Source organism: Sorex araneus, chromosome 11 (assembly GCF_027595985.1).
Source record: "Sorex araneus isolate mSorAra2 chromosome 11, mSorAra2.pri, whole genome shotgun sequence".
Lineage (NCBI taxonomy): Eukaryota > Metazoa > Chordata > Mammalia > Eulipotyphla > Soricidae > Sorex > Sorex araneus.
The window spans coordinates 34,798,212-34,818,682 of record NC_073312.1 but is presented as its reverse complement, the minus strand read 5'-3'; the positions used below and the strand labels follow the sequence as shown (position 1 = coordinate 34,818,682).

Sequence of the window (20,471 nt, the reverse complement as noted above, 5' to 3'; positions counted from 1 at the left end):
TCAATGAATCTCAAGACACAGGGAAGGAATACAGTGAGAACTGGAATTTATTTTTTGCTAAACATTGATTAGTGTCAATTGGTTTGCTAAACATTGATTATTTTTGTTCTGTGTATTGTGGAAGAGATGCTGTTACCTAATTGCTTCACTTATATAATACAATCATTTGATATAATAAATCTGATGCAGGTGGGCTGGGGTTTTGTCAATATTTAAATACATTATGTCAGGTATATTAGAATTTTAAAACTTGCTTATGGTACTTCTCTCCAACTTGTGCTCTAGGCTGATGACGTCAGTGCTCTCCTGACAGCAGCCATGCCTCCTTCTGCTCTGCCTTCATGTTACAAACCTCAAGTGCTCAATGGTGTGCGAACTCCAGGAACAACCACAGATACTTTATCATCAGGTCCATCCAGTCCATCGAGTCTTTCTGCAGCCAGCAGTCTTGACAACTTATCTGGGAGTTTTTCTGAACTGTCCTCACTAGTCAGTTCAAGTGGAACAGAGGGTGCATCTGGTTTGGAGAAAAAAGAAGGTAAAAGCATCCTTCAAGAGGGAACTAACTGGTATTATAGCCAGATATCATTTAGACTGCTAAAAAGCCATTTTTTCAACTTTGAATACAGCTTTTGTTGTTAGGTTAAACCAAAATTTTTGTCTCTTTTTGTTTGGGCTTTATTTTTGTTTCGCTTTTTGGACCCCACATCCACTTATGGACATGGCTTTTCTTCGTGTGGGTGTGGGTGTGGGTGGAGGGGGGGGTTGGGGCCATACCCATGTTCAAGGATTACACCTGTCTCTGCACTCAAGAATTATTCCTGACAGTACTGGGGGACCATATAAGATGCCAGGGATTGAATCCCAGTTTAGCTGCGTGCAACACACGCATCCACCCACTGTACTATCACTCTGGCCGCCCCCCATCAAGGCTTACTTTTGCCTCTGTGCTCAGGGAATCTCTCCTGGAGCCTTCTCTACTGTACTCTTCTCTCCAGACCCTGGTATGCTTCTTTAGAGGTGAAGTCTTTTTGAAAGGGTTAGAACGTTTTTTTGGTTAAGTAATGCACCTTTCTGTACTTCTTTTATTATTATTACAGAGTTCTTAAATACTTTTTGCTACATCTGATAGAAAAATTACTTAGTCTCTTTTCATTTTAAGTATTCATTTTACTGTTTCTTTTTTTAAATAGAAACATTTCACTGTTTCTTTTTTTAAATAGTAATTTAAATTATATCACTGTGTACATTTCAGAGTGCTTTTATATATCTCTCTTCAGTTGTTAGTTATCACACCACAACTACCACCAGCGTCACCATCCTTCACAATCATCTCTAGAAACCCCTCTACCTTTTCTGCCCCTTTTGTCTATTAACTTTGATTTTGTCAGGGACGGTTTGTTTGTTTGTTTGTTTGTTTGGTGGTGCTATTTGGTTTGGGCCACACCTGGCAGGGCTCAAGGCTTATTGGGGGTGTGGGGAGAGGCTTATTTCGGCTCTATGCTCAAGCCTCACTCCTGGCAGGGGTTGGGGTACCATATGGGGTTTCGGGATCTAGATGAGTTCAGCCACATGCAAGGTAAGCACCTTCCTTTCCTGCTATATTATCTCTCTTCCCCAAGCCCCCAGGATTAGCTTTGGATTGGTTTTATCTAATACTTTTTTAAATTGAGATATGATTGTCATATTAGTATTTGAATGTGTGTTCTAAAGATAGTTTAGAATAATTTTTAATCGGAAAAAATATTTTTAATCAAGTTACCCTCTGATAGCAAACTACTTAGTCCCTTTTCATTTTGACATTGACATTTTATAGATTTCTCTTTCCAGATTTTGATGTTATATTCACTATTATCCCAAGTAGCTATTAGTGTTTTGATTCATCATTATACTCCTTGACATACTGTAATACTAAAGAAAGTATTATTATACCATATTAATATGTTATTCTGATAAGAAATTTTGTTCTGCATTTTCTATTTTTCAGTTCCAGGAGTAGATTTTAGCATAACTCAGTTTGTAAGGAATCTTGGCCTTGAGCACCTAATGGATATATTTGAGAGAGAACAGGTGAGTAGATGTGTAATTCTTTTACTTTGGTATTTTATGAAATATCAAAGGAAAGAGTTTCTTTTTTTTTATTTTTAAATAGTCATTTACAATTTAACACATAGAAAAATTCAGAAATGTTTATTCACTGCATGCATCTTTCACATCTGAGCTGTAAGATATGTTATCCTTACTCTTTTGTTCAGTTCTATTGTTTTAATCACTATCATCATTGGTCTTCACATTTTGCTGTACACTGTGGATAAGTATGTTAATATGTCTACTATCTATCAGAATTTGGTTGGTTGGGCCACACCTAACAATGCTCAAGGGCTACTCCTGTCTCTGCACTTAAGAATTGCTCTTGGCCGTGTTTGGGAACCCTTTGAAATGCCAGGGATCGTATCTTGGTTGGTCACATGCAAGGCAACGCCCTACTGACTATTCTGTCACTTCAGCTCCTATCAGAACTTTTTAGAATTGTTTAAGATAATTCATTCGTGGGGCTGGAGTGACAGAACAGTGGCCAATCCTTGCACTCGGCCAATCTGGGTTTGATTCCCAGCATTCCATATGGTCCCCTGAGCACCGCCAGGAGCGATTCCTGAGTGCAGAGCCAGGAATAACCCCTGTGCATTGCCAGGTGTGACCCGAAAAGCAAAAAAATAAAAAAATTAAAAATAAAGTAATTCATTTGTATGTGTGTATGTATATACATAAATGCATATATATTATAGTTGTTGTTCAGAAACTGCAATTACTGTTGACTTGTACTGTTAAGATTTTTTTTTTTTTTTTTTGCGCTTTTTGGATCATACCTGGCGATGTTCAGGGGTCACTCATGGCTCTGCACTCAGGAATTGCTCCTGGCGGTGCTCAGGGGACCATATGGAATGCTGGGAATCGAACCCGGGTCGACCTTGTGCAAGGCAAACACCCTACCCGTTGTGCTATTGTTCCAGCCCCTCTTAAGAAATTTTTGATGTAGTTATGTGAACTATAATAAGAGCATGCAAAAATTAGGTTTATGGAATAGGTTTTAGGAATTGAAAGAAAGAAAACTATTACTGTTGTTGCTGAACTTTTTAGGGAAATTTTCAAATAAGATGTGTAAATAATCGGGGGCTGGAGCAATAGCACATCAGGTAGGGTGTTTGCCTTGTACATGGCTGACCCGGGTTCAATTCCCAACATCCCAAATGGTCCCCTGAGCACCGCCAAGGGTAATTCCTGAGTGCAGAGCCAGGAGTAACCCCTGTGCATCGCTGGGTGTGACCCCCCAAAAAATGGGGGATTTTCTGGTTGGCGTGATATTACAACAAAGAGGGACCTTGCCTGGTACACAGCCAACCGGGGTTCCAGCCCTGTCATCTCGTATGGTTCCCTGCTCAGCATCACCAGGAGTAATTCCTGAATACAGAGTCAGTAGTAACTTACCTTTTATCATTGCCCAGTGTGGCCCAAAAACAAATGAACAAACCAAAATATTGGATTTTTAATATCTTTTCAGTTTAGTGAGACTGCATAAAGGATTTAAAGTAAAAAAGGGTTAGTTTGAACAAAGATATAGAAATACCAGGTAGTATAAACTTTGTGTTTTGGCAGGGGCCCTCTTTGGTGGTGCTCAGAAGGCCAGGAAACCCCTCCCAGTAATTCTCAGCCAATAGCCAGTGGTTCGATGCAAAGACCTGAGGATGCAGTGCTGCAAGGACCTCATAGCAGACGACCTCACAAGTGTACAGGGGCCTTCCAAGGCTGCGCCTGGACAGGCTGAGGGAACAGTGTAACACTATCTCTCTAGCCCCTAGCATAGTTCCTTTTTTTTTTTTAATTGTTGTTTATTTTTTGGTTTGGAGGCCACATTCAATGTTGCTCAGGGACTGCTATTAGCTTTGTACCCAGAGTGCAGAAGGTGAGGACAGGGGAAATGGAAGAGCCATGCAGTACCATAGTTTGAAACAAGGTTGGCCACAAGCAAGGCAAGTGCCTTAACTCCTATACAATCTCTCTGACCCCTGGCATTGTTTATTAAAGTGCGTTTTTATTTTGCCGTTTCTGGTTTTTGGTGTCCAGGATTGAACTAGGTTGACTGTGTACAAGGCAAACACCTTAACCCCTATATCTCTCCAACCTCTTGCATAGTTTTTGTCAAAGTGGGTGTTTTTTGGTTTTGGTTTTGGTTTTGGTTTTGTTTTGTTTTGTATTTTACTTTTTGGGTCATACCCAGGCTTTGCACTCAGGAATTACTCCTGGCGGTGCTCAAGGGACCATACGGGATGCTGGGAATCGAACCCGGGTCGGCCGCGTACAAAGCAAACGTCCTACCCGCTGTACTATCACTCCCACTCTCAAAGTGCATTTTTATTTTGCAGTTTCAAGTTTTTAGGCTCAATGGAAAGAACTTGATTCTCTCATTCAAAACGTAACTTTCTGAGAGAGACAGACATAGAAAGATTGCACTCATCTATGGTATATAGAATAACAGAGTGGGAGACTAACACCCAAGAACTGTAGAAATAAGTACCAGGAGGTTGACTCCATGGCTTCGAGGCTGGCCTCACGTTCCGGGGAAAGGTCAACTCAGAGAAGCGATCACCAACTACATTGTAGTCGAAGGCCATGTGGGGGAAGGGAGTTTCGGGCTGAATGAGGGCTAGAGACTGAGCACAGCGGCCACTCAACACCTTTATTGCAAACCACAACAGCTAATTAGAGAGAGAAAACAGAAGGGAATGCCTTGCCACAGTGGCAGGGTGGGGTGGGGGGGAGATGGGATTGGGGAGGGTGGGAGGGACACTGGGTTTACGGGTGGTGGAGAATGGGCACTGGTGAAGGGATGGGTTCCCAAACTTTGTATGAGGGAAGTATAAGCACAAAAGTGTATAAATCTGTAACTGTACCCTCACGGTGATTCTCTAATTAAAAATAAATAAATTTAAAAAAAAAAAAAAAACGTAACTTTCTGTTTAATGAGCTGTAGCTTTTCATTTCAACAACTGTTTTCATGTCTAAGCTAATCAAAGAATAATTTGAAATAAATACATGAATCTAATACATGTGAGAACACCGCTGTATGAGTAAGTGCTAAACAGTTTCATTCTCTTTTATTAAGATAACTTTGGATGTATTGGTTGAAATGGGGCACAAGGAACTGAAGGAGATTGGAATCAATGCTTACGGACATAGACACAAACTAATTAAGGGAGTTGAAAGACTTATCTCTGGACAACAAGGTATTTTATTTTTGAATGTCCTATTCAGTATAATAGTGTGCATAAAGACAGACTCTTCTTACTAATTGATCACTTGAAAATCTGTAACAGAGCATCTTTTTAATATGATGAACTTTAATTAGGATTTGAAAAGCCTTTATTGTTAAGCTGCTGATATCAGTTATTTGAACCTAAGTAAAATTTCTGGACCCAGATCTGAAAATTTCTTCAGGCAGAAATTATTTCTGTCTAGTTATTTCTGAAGTTATTTTAATTCTAAAATTTTATGATTGTAATTTGGGTATCAGTCTAGTTGATAAAATAATGTTATCAGTCTCTTTTTCTAAACACTTGTAAATATATTAGGAAACTTGTAAACATATTGGGAACACTTGTAAATATGTTGGGAAAATATATTGTAAATATATTGGGAAATTCAAATTTTACAAACAAATTTGAATATTTTCTTCTTTGAAGGAAGTATAGGATTCTGATATGGATCCTGACAAAGAACATTAATATAGGAACAACTGGTGAAACCCAAATCCAAATAAAAGACTTTAATTTACTAACTTTTAGCAAATATACTGTGGCTATACTAAACAGAGCAAGTTTAGTAAATGATGCGTACCTAGAACATCTTGTTCTTACATGCAGCCTTCCTATAAACCTAAGTTACTAGAAAATAAAAACCTTTAAATTGGTGGTAAAGCTCTATAGATCAGCTGAATTTTAGTTATTACTGTTTGTTGGCAATGTTTTTACCTTCAAATTTTATTTAATAGGTCTTAACCCATACTTAACTCTGAACACTTCTGGCAGTGGAACAATTCTTATTGATCTGTCTCCTGATGATAAAGAGTTTCAATCTGTAGAGGAAGAGGTATGGACATAAGCCTTAAATGAAAGTTGGTTCAAAGGCTAAATTTCCTGGAGGTCTCTTTACTTGAACATGTAGGATTTATTTTTCCTTGTTTGATTTTGGACCACACTTGACGATGTTCACTGCTTATTCCTGATGCTGCACTCCTGAGGCCTTATGGGATGTTGGGGATTTGAACCCAGATCGGTTGTATGCAAGGCAGGCGCCCTACATCCAGACTCAATCTATAGAATTTTTTTAATTATCCCTTGTTCTTTACAATCTTCAGAACTTCAAAAATCTGCATTTAGACTACATTCCCCCCAGTAAAACTTAATTGCAGTAACTTGGCTCATTTCTACAGTTGATAACAACAGAATTCTGTTGTGAGAATGGTTTCTCTCAGTTAAGAGCGTTGTATCTCCTCCTTTCCTAAAAGAGTTAAATAAGCCCAATATCTTAAAAAGCTCAAAATGTAGTGATACTGGGACTGGAGCAATACCCAGGCTTAATCCCCAGCATCCCATATGGTCCCCTGAGCACTGCAAGGAGTGATTACTGAGTGCAGAGCCAGGATTAACCCCTGAGCATTACCAGGTATAACCCAAAAAGCCCCCCACCCCCCAAAAAAAACATAGTGACAATATTTATCCAGGACATTTTCCTTCTAGCTTTTTTTTTTTTTTTCTTTTTGGGTCACACCCAGCGATGCTCAGGGGTTACTCCTGGCTTTGCACTCAGGAATTACTCCTGGCGGTGCTTGGGGGACCATATGGGATGCCGGGGATCGAACCTGAGTCGGCCGCGTGCAAGGCAAACGCCCTACCCGCTGTGCTATCGCTCCGGCCCCCCTTCTAGCTTTCTTTCTACAAAATCTTTGGGTCCACTGAAATTTTGAAAGTTAAATACAGAGATTTGGGTTTAAAACTCAAGAAATTTCATATCTTGTGAAATACAAATTGTAGTTTATTAGGAAAAAATGCATTCATTGGAACAAGTAAATCACTGAATCTTTTTTTTTTTTTTTGGTTACACACTGGTGATGCTAGATCTGCACTCAGGAATCATTCTTGGTAGTGCTCAGGGGACCATTATAGGATGCTAATGATTGAACCTGGCTACATGAGAGGCAAAAGCCTTGCCTGTTCACTATTGCTCCGGCCTATCAGTTTTATATTTTTAATTGTATTAAATGATTAACTATATTTAGCTTACATATGCATTCACTTAATTGTTTTTCCACCTTTAGTTAACATATAATTTTTACCTATATTGTTTTCAGATTGAGGATGCTAATAACTATCTCAAGAACACATATTCCAGAACTGGAGAAATAGTATAATGGGCAGGGCACTTGCCTTGCACACACCTGACCTAGGTTCAATCCCCAGCACCCTCTAAGGTCCTTCTAGCACCACCAGGAGTATATACCTGAGCCCAGAGTCAGGAGTAAGCCCTGAGCACCACCATGTTTGGCCCAAAAGCAAAAATAAAAATACATATTCTTTACACAGCATAAACATTAAAATATTTTTGTATTCTCACAATCATAGAGTCATGTTCCTCAAATCAGAAAATACATAAAAACTAATATATTTTAAATTATTTTCCTATCAGATGCAAAGTACAGTTCGAGAGCACAGAGATGGTGGTCACGCAGGCGGAATCTTCAACAGATACAATATTCTCAAGGTAAAATCGGTGAAAAAGAGTTTGCTGAGACCATAGCTCTAAAAGTTGGGGAGGCGCTGGAGCAATAGCACAGCAGGTAGGGCGTTTGCCTTACACGAGGCCAACCTGGGTTCAATTCCCAGCATCCCATATGGTCCCTTGAGCACCACCAGGAGTAATTCCTGAGTGCAGAGCCAGGTGTGACCCCCCCCAAAAAAAAATAATAAACAATAAAAAAATGAAAGCTGAGGGAAAAAATCATTAACTTTCTAAAGAATACAATGATCTGTTCAACTCAGTAAATCTTTGGCATTACATCGAGATATTTGAGCAAAGATTGTACATCCTTAGAAAGTTAAAATTTTCAAAATCCTGACACTGTTTTCATTGCCAGCCCTGTTGAATATATTCAGTTGTAGTTGTGTTATGCTTTACTTATAGATGGTAAGTCTTATGGATGTAGGAATATAAATGTGTTTGACCAGTGAGAGCATGTAGCCTTGTACTTGGCCAGCTTGGGTGTGCACCTAAAATTTCAAATGTAAATCAAAAAAGTGTATAAGCACAATGAAATACATAATTTTTTTAAATTCTTTAATTTTATGGCTCATGAAAGGACTCTGTTACACCGTGCATTATATATCATTAACTCTGACTAATTCAGGTTTCTGAAATCTCAAATATCATTTTTTTGGTCACACCAGCCTTGCTCAAGGATTACTTTTGGCAGTGCTCAGGGTGCCATTTGGGATGCCAGGGATCAAACTTGTTGGCCGCATGCAAGACGAATTCTATCCCATTGTACTATCTTGCCAGCCCAAATACCATTTTTCATATCTTACATCTTTACATTTTGTAAAGTCTGTAAGAAATGTTTTAAGGGGGCCAGACAGCAGGTAGGACACATACCTTGCACATGATGTCCCCAGAAACCCTGCCAGGAGTGATCCCTGAGTGCAGAGCCAGGAATAGGCCCTGAGCACAGCCAAGTGTAGCTCAAAAACCAAAAAATTAAAATTAAAGTAACCTGTCCACTGTACTATACAGCCCCCTCGAACTAGTTAACTACTCTTGGCTGTCCACGGAGGGACCATATGGGATGCCAGGTATCGAACCCAGGTCTACTTCATGTAAGGCCAACATAGCACAGCGGGTAGGGTGTTTGGCTTGCACGCAGCTGGCCTGGGTTCGATTCCCAGCATCCCATATGGTCCCCTGAGCACCGCCAGGAGTAATTTCTGAGTGCAGAGCCAGGAGGAACCCTTGTGTATGGCAGGGTGTGACCCAAAAAGCAAAAAAAAAAAAAAAAAAAAAAAAAAACTGCTAGAATCCAGATTTGCTCTTAGACCAGCAGGTGGCAGTAGACCTACAAACAGTCAAGCAGTAACAACTAGGACTGAATTTTGATCTTGGAAATAACTCCCAATGAAACCAGTATCTTTAAATCTTCCCCAAATAATTTGTGGGAATTGGTAGGAAAAGACAATATAGAGAGAATAGGGATATTTTGTGTATTAGAAACATTTTTAATGTGGTTATTTTCTTTTTTTTTTCCTTTGATGAGAAGCCACATTTGGTGATGCTCAGGAGCTCTTTTGGCTATTTGTTCAGGAGTCAGACCTGCATCAACTCTCAAATACTTATTCAAAATCATTTAAGATGGTACTTTGAGTAAAGTGAAATTTATCAGTTACACAGGTGGGGTGGGGGGCTGGGGAGGTGGGGGGGGGAGGTATACTGTGATTCTTGGTGGTAGAATATGTGCACTGGTGAAGGGATGGATGTTAGAGCATTGTATGACTGAGTTTTAAACCTGAAAGCTTTGTAATTTTCCACATGGTGATTCAATAAAAGAATATAATTTCTAAGATATATACAGAGTATAACATACCTGACTAGGAGATTCTGTTGGTAGTAATTCTAATGAGCGAGACTGGGAATAATCATCAGTTAAATTTTTTTTTTTTTTCCGTCACACCCGGCGATGCACAGAGGTTACTCCTGGCTCTGCACTCAAGAATTACTCCTGGCGGTGCTTGGGGGACCATATGGGATGCTGGGAATCTAACCTGGGTTGGCCACATGCAGGGCCACTTTGCTCTCTCTACAGCACCTCTTAACCATCATATATGGCCATATGTAGTTTTTTATCCCACTTGAAATTTTTTATTTCTAAAACATAACTATAGTTTTATTTTTTATGATTGGGACAAAATATTTTTAGCTTCTAAAATAATAACTTATAGTTCAAAGAAAAACTCTACCTGTGAAGCCCATTTTTTTTAACTAGGTGAACAAGTCAGTATGTAATTATTATTACCTAATTTAATTTTTTTTTCTTGTGGTGGCTTATAGATCCAGAAAGTTTGTAACAAGAAACTATGGGAAAGGTATACTCATAGGAGAAAAGAAGTTTCTGAAGAAAACCACAACCATGCAAATGAAAGAATGCTATTTCATGGTAAGATTCCACTCACTGCGTGCTACCCATCCTCATGCACTTTATGATAGTTTTTACCAAGTCTGAAAGAAAAATGAATGTGTATTCCTCATGTCATATTTTCAAAATTATATGCACTTACTCAAAATTAGTTTTATATTTCTACTCTCTACTTGTTACATATACATTTTATAATGGTTTGTAAATAGAATTACCATTTGAATTTTAGCGAATGAGTATATAGATATTAATAGTGTTCATTGTGTCCTCAGGCTCCCAATTGCACCTTCATTTGACCTTGATTATTGAGTATTTTTAAAAACTGGTGAAGTTAAAAACACAGCATTTAAATTTTACAAACAAGAGGCCAGGAAGACAGTATTGCAAATAAGGTGCTTGGGTTGAACACAACTGTCCTAGGTTTGATCCTTAGCACCCCATATAGTCTCCTGAGCACTGCCAGGAGTCAGTCAACTTTGAGCATACTGGATGAGGCCCCAGAACATAAATTTTACAAACCTACAGAAGAATGGTTATAACTGAATTGATAAATAACCTCTAAATGGTACTTCTCATTCCAAGATTCTAGAAATCATCTTATAATCTGATGTCGCCAAGCACATTATGTATTGATTAGAATGAGGTTTTATAAATTAATAAATATTTAATATAAATTTTTTTTAAGTTTCCTGTACTGAATTAAAACAAAAATCGCTACACGACTAACTGAATTCTTTTTCTTTTTTTTTTTCCTTTTTTTTTTTTAATTGAATCACCATGAGAAAAGTTACAAAGCTTTCAGGTTTAAGTCCCAGTCATACAATGATCAAACACCCATCCCTTCACCAGTGCACATGTTCCACCACCAAGAGCCCCAGAATACCTCCCATCCTACCCCCCCTTAACCTGTGTGGCTGATGATTTTAACTTTAATCTCTCTTTTCTTTGATTACATTCAGTATTTCAACTGAAAACTCACTATTATTATTTGGAAATTTCCCCAAATAATCAGACCTGCCGAAAAGGCATCATTTGATATGTTTTCCATTGCTGAGAACGAAGAGCAAATGAGGCTGTTGCGGCCACGAGGTTTTAAATTTCTGGTGTTATAGTAATTAAGTTCAGAGAAATTTCTGCCAGAAGTTTCATCACTGCCAGCTCATATGTCTGTTTAGTGGGTTCTAAAAGATGGTAGTCGCCATGCCGCCACCACTGAAAGGAAAGATTGAGAGAGAAAAACCTTTCCCCTCCCGGGGCAGCATGGGGCCGTAGCTTAGTTCATAGTCTATAGAGGCATTTCTGCAAGAAGCTACTGGGTGCCGAAAGTAGTTAGTGGGCCTCTGGGATTATGGTTGCTCAGGAACGGAGGAGCCATTCGTGTGTGGCCGCTCGGGGTCTCATCTGGGCGAAAAGTGGCCTATTGAAATTATTTTGATTTTTGCAGTTTTAAATAATTAAGTCTCTTCTTCACCATTTCTCTTAGTCGGAGTCATTATATTCTCCTGCCCCTTGAGAACTAGGGCATTTCATGGATCATTTAGCTTTTCCAACTCCCTCCATTCCCTAGGCTGTTTGACAGGCTTTATACCTTCTCATTGGCTAAATTCCTTTTGCTATACAAGCAAGGAAGGATGAGAAAGAAGTCAAAATACAAAGAATAAAGAACATTACTACATTCACAGGTAGACTCATATAGCAGATATAAAAAGCAGTTAAGTTGGAGGGTAAAGAAGAGGCCTAAAGAAGAAAATGAATAGGAAAGGGGTATTTTAGAGACTTCTGCTATAAAAACAGGAACACAAACATTGTGTCATTGTAAGATCTAATTGTATTCAGTCTTACCATATAAATTATGTAATTCTTGATGGGTTTGTTTATAGCTTTGGAGTTAAAAGTTTTGTAGTTCAAGCATTGTAATTTCATTTTGTTTTTCTAGTTGCTGTATTATTTGACATCTAACATACCATCCATAGGAACATTAACAATAGCAAATTCTTCTAAAATTATATTTATTCTGAAGCAGTGAACTGGCTGCCAGTAATTTATTACCTTGTTGTTGTTGTTGTGTGTGTTTTGATCTTGGGGTATTTGTCGGGGGCGGGGGGGTTGGTTTTGCTTTATCGTGTACATGTTTAAAAATTTAACTTCTAGGGCCTAAGAAACAGCTTAAATGGAGGAGCATTTGCTTAGCGTATTTTACTCCTAGTACCCCATGCCTCCCTACCCACCTCCTTCCAGCATTGCCAGTTGTAGCTCTAGAGGCTGATATTACCAGAAGTGGCCCCTATTGGTTCTTAATGTAAAAAATATCTTTAAAATTTATTTCTAAAAGATTAGTTTTGTTCTAAGTTCATCTTAAATTGTTTATATCCATCTGCGTGTGTTTTAGGGTCTCCATTTGTGAATGCAATTATCCATAAAGGCTTCGATGAAAGACATGCCTACATAGGTGGCATGTTTGGAGCCGGGATTTATTTTGCTGAAAACTCCTCCAAAAGCAATCAGTATGTTTATGGAATTGGAGGAGGCACTGGATGTCCAGTTCACAAAGATAGATCTTGTTATATTTGTCACAGGTAAGAAATCACTCCTCCTCATTTATTTGTATGAGAATCGGATAAGAACTGGTTTCATACAGCGAGGGAACAGATCAAAGTCAGACCAAAACAACCCTTGACAACCAAAACAACACAGAACTTAGTTTATTGGTGAGGATCCAGTGGTGTGTGGTAGAAGGATGTTGGTACTTCAGCAGTTGGTGTAGTAAATACATTTGAAGAATTATGAAACTGTACTGCTAAAACATAACCTCAATTTAAATGTTTTTATTAAAAAGTATTTTCACATGTGAGACGTGAGAAATTTGTGGACATGACCTTGAACAGCTTTTGGTGGGGGGAGGAATCACACCTAACAGTACTCAGGGGTTGCACCTAGCTCTGCACTCAGGAATCACCCAGCTGTGCTTAAGGGACCGTATGGGGTGTCAGGAATCCAACCCAGGTCAGCCACATGCAAGGCAAGCACCCTACTCATTGTGCAATCACTTCGGCCCCAGCACAACTTTAGAATTCCAAACTAGACATGTTTCTTAAAACTAAAAGATTCTTTCTTTCCCCTCCCCTCCATCTCTTCCTCTCTATTTCCTCTCTCTCCTTGTCTCTTTCTCTGTCTCTGTTTTTTATATGCTTTTAAGGAAAAATCTAGAGATGGTGATTTGCTTAATCTGACAACTATTACTTAGTCCGGCATTTAGAGTCAAAGAAAAAAACTAAAATAGAAACAGGTAGTTTTTTAAGTGTAAAAAGTTTACTGGGAAAGTAAAAAGTGGGGAAAGGGAGGTAGGGTAAGATACATGCTCAAGAGAGCGTGGGCTTCTTTAGAATGGAAAGAACCAAAACAAGTAATTTTAGATGTTCTTTTAGAACTGGGGTAGGCCAGTCTTTTGTTTGAGGGAACAAGAAATTTTATTTACTTAAATTTCTAATAAGTAACTTTTAGAGGAAGTAACTTTTCAACTGCAGTATTCATGGCTTTCTTCCTGAATTTACACTCAGATATCATGCCCGATGGTGTTCAAGGTACCATATGGGGTGCCAGAGATGATTGAACCACAGTCAGCATGTGAAAGTCAGACACTCAACCCACTGTACTGTCACTCTAGCCCCATCATACTGTTTTCTCTAGAGCTTCCTGGATAAGTTTGCTGGATTTTGCCACTGAATGTGGCAAAAAAAAAAACAATATTATAAATACATGTGTGTGTGTCTGTGTGTGTGTTTGTGTGTGAAATTTGATAAGCCCTGAGCATCACTGGATGTGGCCAAAAAAAACAACAACAATATAAATATTGGCTGGAAAATTTGAAAAACTTTTGGAAAATTTGGGTAAAGGATATAACGCAATTCTCTCCGCTACTTTTCTAAAAGTTTAAACTTATTTTCAAGTAAAAGTGATTGTCAGAGGCTGGAGTGATAGCACAGTGGGTAGGGCATTGGCCTTGCACGAGGCTGACCTGGGTTTGATTCCTCCACCCCTCTCGGAGAGCCTGGCAAGCTCCCTTGCATGGTACTCGTGGTGTATTCGATATGCCAAAAACAGTAACGAGTCTCACAATGGAGACATTACTGGTGCCCACTAGAGCAAATCGATGAGTGATGGTATGACAGTGACAGACGAGAGAGAGAGAGAGAGAGAGAGAGAGAGAGAGAGAGAGAGAGAGAGAGAGAGAGAGAGAGAGAGGAGAGAGGAGAGAGAGGAATTGTACCCATTGTAAAGAATTGATATGTTGTTCTAAGTACGCTGAGCTGCCTCTAAAAGAGTTTAAGCAAACCTGGTACAATCACAATGGAGACATTACTGGTGCCCACTAGAGCAAACCGATGAGAAATGGTATGACAGTGACAGACAGTATAAATACTGTGTGTGTGTGTGAGAGAGAGAGAGAGAAATTGTACCCATTGTAAAGAATTGATAATGTTCTAAGTATGCTGAGCTGCCTCTAAAAGAGTTTAAGCAAACCTGGTACAATCACAATGGAGACATTACTGGTGCCCACTAGAGCAAACCGATGAGAAATGGTATGACAGTGACAGACAGTATAAATACTGTGTGTGTGTGTGAGAGAGAGAGAGAGAAATTGTACCCATTGTAAAGAATTGATAATGTTCTAAGTATGCTGAGCTGCCTCTAAAAGAATTTAAGCAAACCTGGTACAGTCAGATTTATGGATTGTTGGAGTTCTATTTGGTGGAGGGTATTTTCTAAATCATTGGTTGCTTGGATAATTAGTTTGAGCAAAAATTAGAGAAACGAAGAAACAATTCAGAGACTATTGTTAGAAGTCAGGTGAAACTTGGTTTGAACTTAATGGTTGCAGTAGAATTGGGAGATCTCAACAGATTTAAAATATATTTGAAGTGAGTTGGATGTCCTTGGATTAACTTTACAGACCACTTCATGGAAGCCCCATAGACCTTTCTGTTCCCACTTAACCAATAGTTTGTGTTTTTGCTTGAATATTAACAGGATGGCAGAAGCTGCATATCTGTAAGCGTTTTTTTTTTTTCAGGTTTTATAGAAAAAGTAGAGTAATTATTATAACAGAGTCTTTCAATAATAAGATTAGAAGGCATGTTTATATTCCTTTAATAATAAAAAGATTTTTTAAAAGTTTTTATTACATATAAATGCGCTTTTTTAAAAATTTGAAATGTATACAGAATTGTCATAATCTGCCTGTCTTCAGCGTAATCTTTTCTTTTCATATAATAGACAGCTGCTCTTTTGCCGAGTGACCTTAGGAAAGTCTTTCCTGCAGTTCAGTGCAATGAAGATGGCACATTCTCCTCCAGGGCATCACTCAGTCACTGGTCGACCCAGTGTCAACGGCCTAGCATTATCTGAGTATGTTATTTACAGAGGAGAACAGGTAAGTAAGCTGTAGTTAATTATCTTCAAAATAAACTTTGTAGAGCCATATATTAACCTTCTTACTAACCCCTTAAATTGACATTCACATTATTTTTGGGTTTTTGCTTATTTGTTTTCTTTTTTGGGTCACACCTGGCGATGCACAGGGGCTACTCCTGGCTTTGCACTCAGGAATCACTCCTGGCGGTGCTCAGGGGACCATATGGGATGCTGGGAATCAAACCCAGGTCAGCCTCGTGCAAGGCAAATGCCCTACCCACTGTACTATCACTCCAGCCCCTGACATTCACTTTTACTTGAAAATAATTTTAAACTTTCAGAAAAGTAGCAGAGAGAGTTCCTTTATATCTCTTACCCAGATTTTCCAAATGTTAACATTTTAATTTTGTCGCTCTTGTCAGTCAAATTTCTCTTTCTCCCTGTGAATACAGATGGAAATTTTCTTTTAAATTGCTTAAGTAAAATTATAGATAATAAATTATAGTAAGTTATATTTACTATAATAAATTATAGCAAATAAATTATTTATTTACCCTTAAACCCTTCAATGTATATTTTATATTAAAATAAGGACATTTGAGGCCAGAGAGATAGTACAGCTGGTAGAGTACTTGCTTTGCTTGTAGCTGACCTGGGTGTGATACCCTGCGCCCTATGCAGTTCCAGAGCCCCGCCAGGATTAATCCCTGAGCACCATTGAGTGTGACCCGAAAAAATAAATAATATAAAGACATTCTTTAGGATTATCAAGATCATAAAGATACCATTACTACTAACCTACCAACTTAATGTAGATTTCATCATACTGGATCTTTTTTGTTCTCTAAAACATAATTAGAATTAATAGTTAACTTGTCTGTAGAAGTTAGTGCCAGGAGTACGCTCTTAGCATACTCCTGGAATTTTGGGTGTGACCCAGAATTTTAAAAAAAAATTTTTTTAAGTGTGGGGAAGATAGGTCTGAGGATTGGATTCGTGCTTTGTACACTGGTGCTTTGGAGTTCCATCTTTCTACCATATGGAACCCTCCAATACTACTGGGTCTGACCCAGAAACAAACAAAAAAAGCCAGACAAACACATAGGTAGATTTGCTGATTCAAAGATAATTTAAAGAATTAGAATTAAGGCAAAGATATTTTGAAAAAATGGCCCTAAATAGTTGTGGTCAACAACACTAATTTAGAATTTCTTGCTAGAGGTTAGAAATCCTTATGGAAGTTTTTGTTTGTTTTGTTTGTTTTTTTAAGGAAAAAGATGTTGTTTTTTTCCCTTATATTTGGCCTAATATTTGGCTTAATCTTTCTCTTCTAGGCTTATCCTGAATATTTAATTACTTATCAGATTGTAAGGCCTGAAGGTATGGTTGATGGATAAATACTTGTTTCAGGAAACTGACTCCACTGAACTTAAAATCATCTAAGCAGCTGATGGCCTCTTAAGTTTTACTCCTTTGCTGAGAGAAGTCATTTTCTTCACACGACTGGCAAAAGGATAAAAAATGTGAAAGAAGTTTAACATTCAGACTTGATAAAGCTTTAATAATGTACAGTGTTTTCTAAATATGTCCTGTTTTCAGCACTTTAACAGATGCCATTCCAGGTTAAACTGGGTTTGTCTGTACTAAATTATAAACAGAATTAACTTGAACCTTTTATATGTTATGCATTGATTCCTCCAGAAACTGTAACCCCCTCGACAGAATTCATTTTACTAATACAGTACTGTGTTTCTTTAAAACACAGCATTTACACTGAATACAATTTCATTTGTAAAACTGTAAATAAGAGCTTTTGTACTAGCCCAATATTTATTTACATTGCTTTGTAATATAAATCTACTGTTTTAGAACAGCAGCGGTTTACAGATTGTTTTCATATGTATTGCTCATCTATATTTCATCTTGCATCATCATAATTGCGTGATTTTTTGCATTAGATTCCAGATGCTATGTTGAGTAGTTATCAGAGACCTGGGCAATTGGGAAAGATTCATTTATCAGCCCTAATTTGCTCATAGAGCATTATCTCATTAGATTTTTTTCCCATTTAAGATCTTATTTCATTAAAACTCTGAGAATTTAATTAGTGATATCTTTGTATGTATAAACACATTCCAAAGAGGTCCAACTATGATAGTCCTGGTTGCTAAAGAGGTTTCTTTACTGACCTCAAAATCTAGGTTTTGCTTTGAAAATTTTTCTCCTGTCATTTTCTAAAAATTAGAGCAAGTACTTATGTCTTAGAGAAGCTAAATCCTGCCACTGAAAATTATGGTATTCTTTTCATGGAATGTAAATAGAAAGTTAAATTTCAGAGATGGAAATGGCAATTCCAAATAATTTTCCAGTTTGCTCTGATTACCTTTAATCTAAAAAGAAAAAAATCAGCAAATGGGAGTGGGTAGATTTTTGTTGTAAGTACTTTTTCCTGTCCTTTTCTTTTGAATCTTCTATGTAGCAGAGGTAAAGTCCACCAGAACCTTAAAATGAAGGTGTCCAGTAAAACGGTGCTAGGTGCTTCCTACTCCTGGGTTGCTTCCTCTTGGCATTGCCCCAATTGTGATTATACTTTTAGTTTGTGCACCACATGATGACCAGGTTTATGTTCAGTTTGGCAGCTGTAGAGGGGAAGGCTAGCCCATAAAAGGCCATTCCAGACTATTTCCTAATGTAAAACTATCTTTGTGAAATATGCTTAACGCATCTGGGTACAGAGAGAAGTGTTATAGCTTAACAGTCTCTTTTATTTGTTATGGCAAAACTTTTACCTGCCAATTTGTAAATGATGTTCTCCTCCCTGCCGTCCCCCCTGCCCCTTGTACCAGTTCACTTTTGTTTGATATTTTATTCAGGTTCTAGATTAACTGACCCTTTGCGTAAAGGACTTTGTACATACAGAACTAGAAAATTATGATTCTTGTTTTGAGTAAGAATTAATCAAAGTAAATACATATCTGGAGCTGTTTCTGTGCTATTAATGGGGATCATTAAAAAAGAGGTCAATTCCTGACCTTACACTGCTTTTATATAGCTCTCATAATTGGAAATATGATCCTAAAGTCATTTATTGAAACACAAATGGAGTATGCCAAATTTTGTATGATCTTTCTGGTTCAGGAAGCTTCCAGTTTTTATAATTAGAAGATAATGAGATAAGTTCATGGAGTTTATATTTACATATCTTATCTCTCAACATTTAGCCCATATTACTGTATGAGTGAATCTGGAATTGCTTATCATGTAAAGCCATCATGGTCTATGAGTTTATGATATTGCAGCCTATGTTGTTCCATCTAATTCATCGCTTAGTGTGTTTTTTTTTCTATGAATAATTGTGATCAATATGTTAGCATGACAGTGTTTTCAGATAGTTTTTTTTGGGGGGGGAGCTTGGAGGGCATTGGGAGGGTTGGGTTTTGGGGGGGGTTGTTTTTATTTTTGTTTTTGTGTTTGTTTTTTTTTTAGTTTTTGCATGAAATGACTTACTTTATAATGATGGAATTGCTTTTTATTTTGTCTTGTGATTTTTTTTTGAGTGAGATTTAACTTTTGTGAGTAGTACTCTTTATTTCCATTTTGAGTATCTTGTACTGTTTCACATTCCATATCTTCATTTAATTCTTAATAAACTATTCACTTGTTTTTCTGGGTAGCATGGAATTACTGGAATAAGTATAAATGTGTTGAATGGTTTTTGAGAAAATGAATTAAGATTACAATAAACCACAATTTCAGGAAAACAGTGTAGTTATGAGTCTAATAGTGATCATGAGTGCAGTGTAAAGTTTGACTTATTGAATGTTATTACCATACCTCCTGAGATGCTGAAAGTAGCTGTAAGGAAATTTTAGACATGTAGTTCATCCAGCACAACTTTTGACAGACTTTAAAATATATTCCTGAGAAATCTATCTTATAAAGAGGAATAAAGGTGTTTGGTTGCAGTTTCCTAAGCATGCATGCTAGTGCGTGATGTGATCCAGTTGTTTGCAGGGTGATGAAGAAAGAAAATATTCAAATAAATTTCTAAAGCACTTGTGATTAGCATTCCTGACTGGCCTTTTACCTGTGGTACTCTCCTGTTTGAGGACTCATTAGCAGAGGAAGCAAGTTGTAGTTCCCATTCTTTCCCCCAGAACTGTCAGATTTTTATCACGTTCAGGTTGTCCTATGGCCCTTTCAGTATCTACTGACTCTCTATCCCAATCGATCTTTCATACTTACTAACTTAGGCATGCAGTACCTAAAATAATTTAACCCTCTTGGAAAGTTCTTGCTTGGGTCCAGAGACATAATACAATGGGCAGGGCACTTGCCTTGTGTGCAGCAAACCTGGGTTCTATCCCCAGCACCACAATTGTTTTCCACAGCCCCACCAAGAGCAATCCTTAGCACAGAGCCAGAAGTAAGCTCTAAGCACAGCCAGGTGTGACCAGAAAGAATGAAGAATAAAATATAACAAATTTCTTGCTTTCCACAGCCACCATTAGCAGAGTGTCTTTTCTATATCGTCCTCCACCCATATTTCCATCCATATCACATTCACATGTACAAGACTTCCAAATGGCATACAAGGAAACTCTAGATCAGAGCTACACCAGACTGGCCTATAGGTGGCGTTGGCACAAACTGTGGTACTAGCCAATTAGAAAGAACAAAAACTGAGAGGCAACTTTTATAGTGCAATGTTTTTTGTTTTCTGTTTAAAAAAAAATGCAGGGGCTGGAGTGATAGCACAGTGGGTAGGATGTTTGCCTTGCACACAGCCGACCCGGGTTTGAATCCCAGCATCCCATATGGTCCC

At 38.0% G+C, this 20,471-nt stretch overlaps 1 protein-coding gene across 1 annotated transcript in view; it reads left to right on the top strand.

Moving 5' to 3' along the window:
- TNKS2 (tankyrase 2) overlaps window positions 1–19,055 on the top strand; it is a 66,158-nt gene extending 47,103 nt beyond the window's left edge. The window contains exons 19-27 of the mRNA XM_055118812.1: window positions 286–538; window positions 1,988–2,070; window positions 5,162–5,282; window positions 6,047–6,144; window positions 7,741–7,815; window positions 10,150–10,255; window positions 12,624–12,810; window positions 15,509–15,665; window positions 16,981–19,055. Coding sequence (XP_054974787.1) covers window positions 286–538; window positions 1,988–2,070; window positions 5,162–5,282; window positions 6,047–6,144; window positions 7,741–7,815; window positions 10,150–10,255; window positions 12,624–12,810; window positions 15,509–15,665; window positions 16,981–17,043 — 1,143 coding nt within the window. The 3' untranslated portion in view covers window positions 17,044–19,055. The remainder of the gene's footprint in view (window positions 1–285; window positions 539–1,987; window positions 2,071–5,161; window positions 5,283–6,046; window positions 6,145–7,740; window positions 7,816–10,149; window positions 10,256–12,623; window positions 12,811–15,508; window positions 15,666–16,980) is intronic.
- The last annotated feature ends 1,416 nt before the right edge of the window (window positions 19,056–20,471 follow it).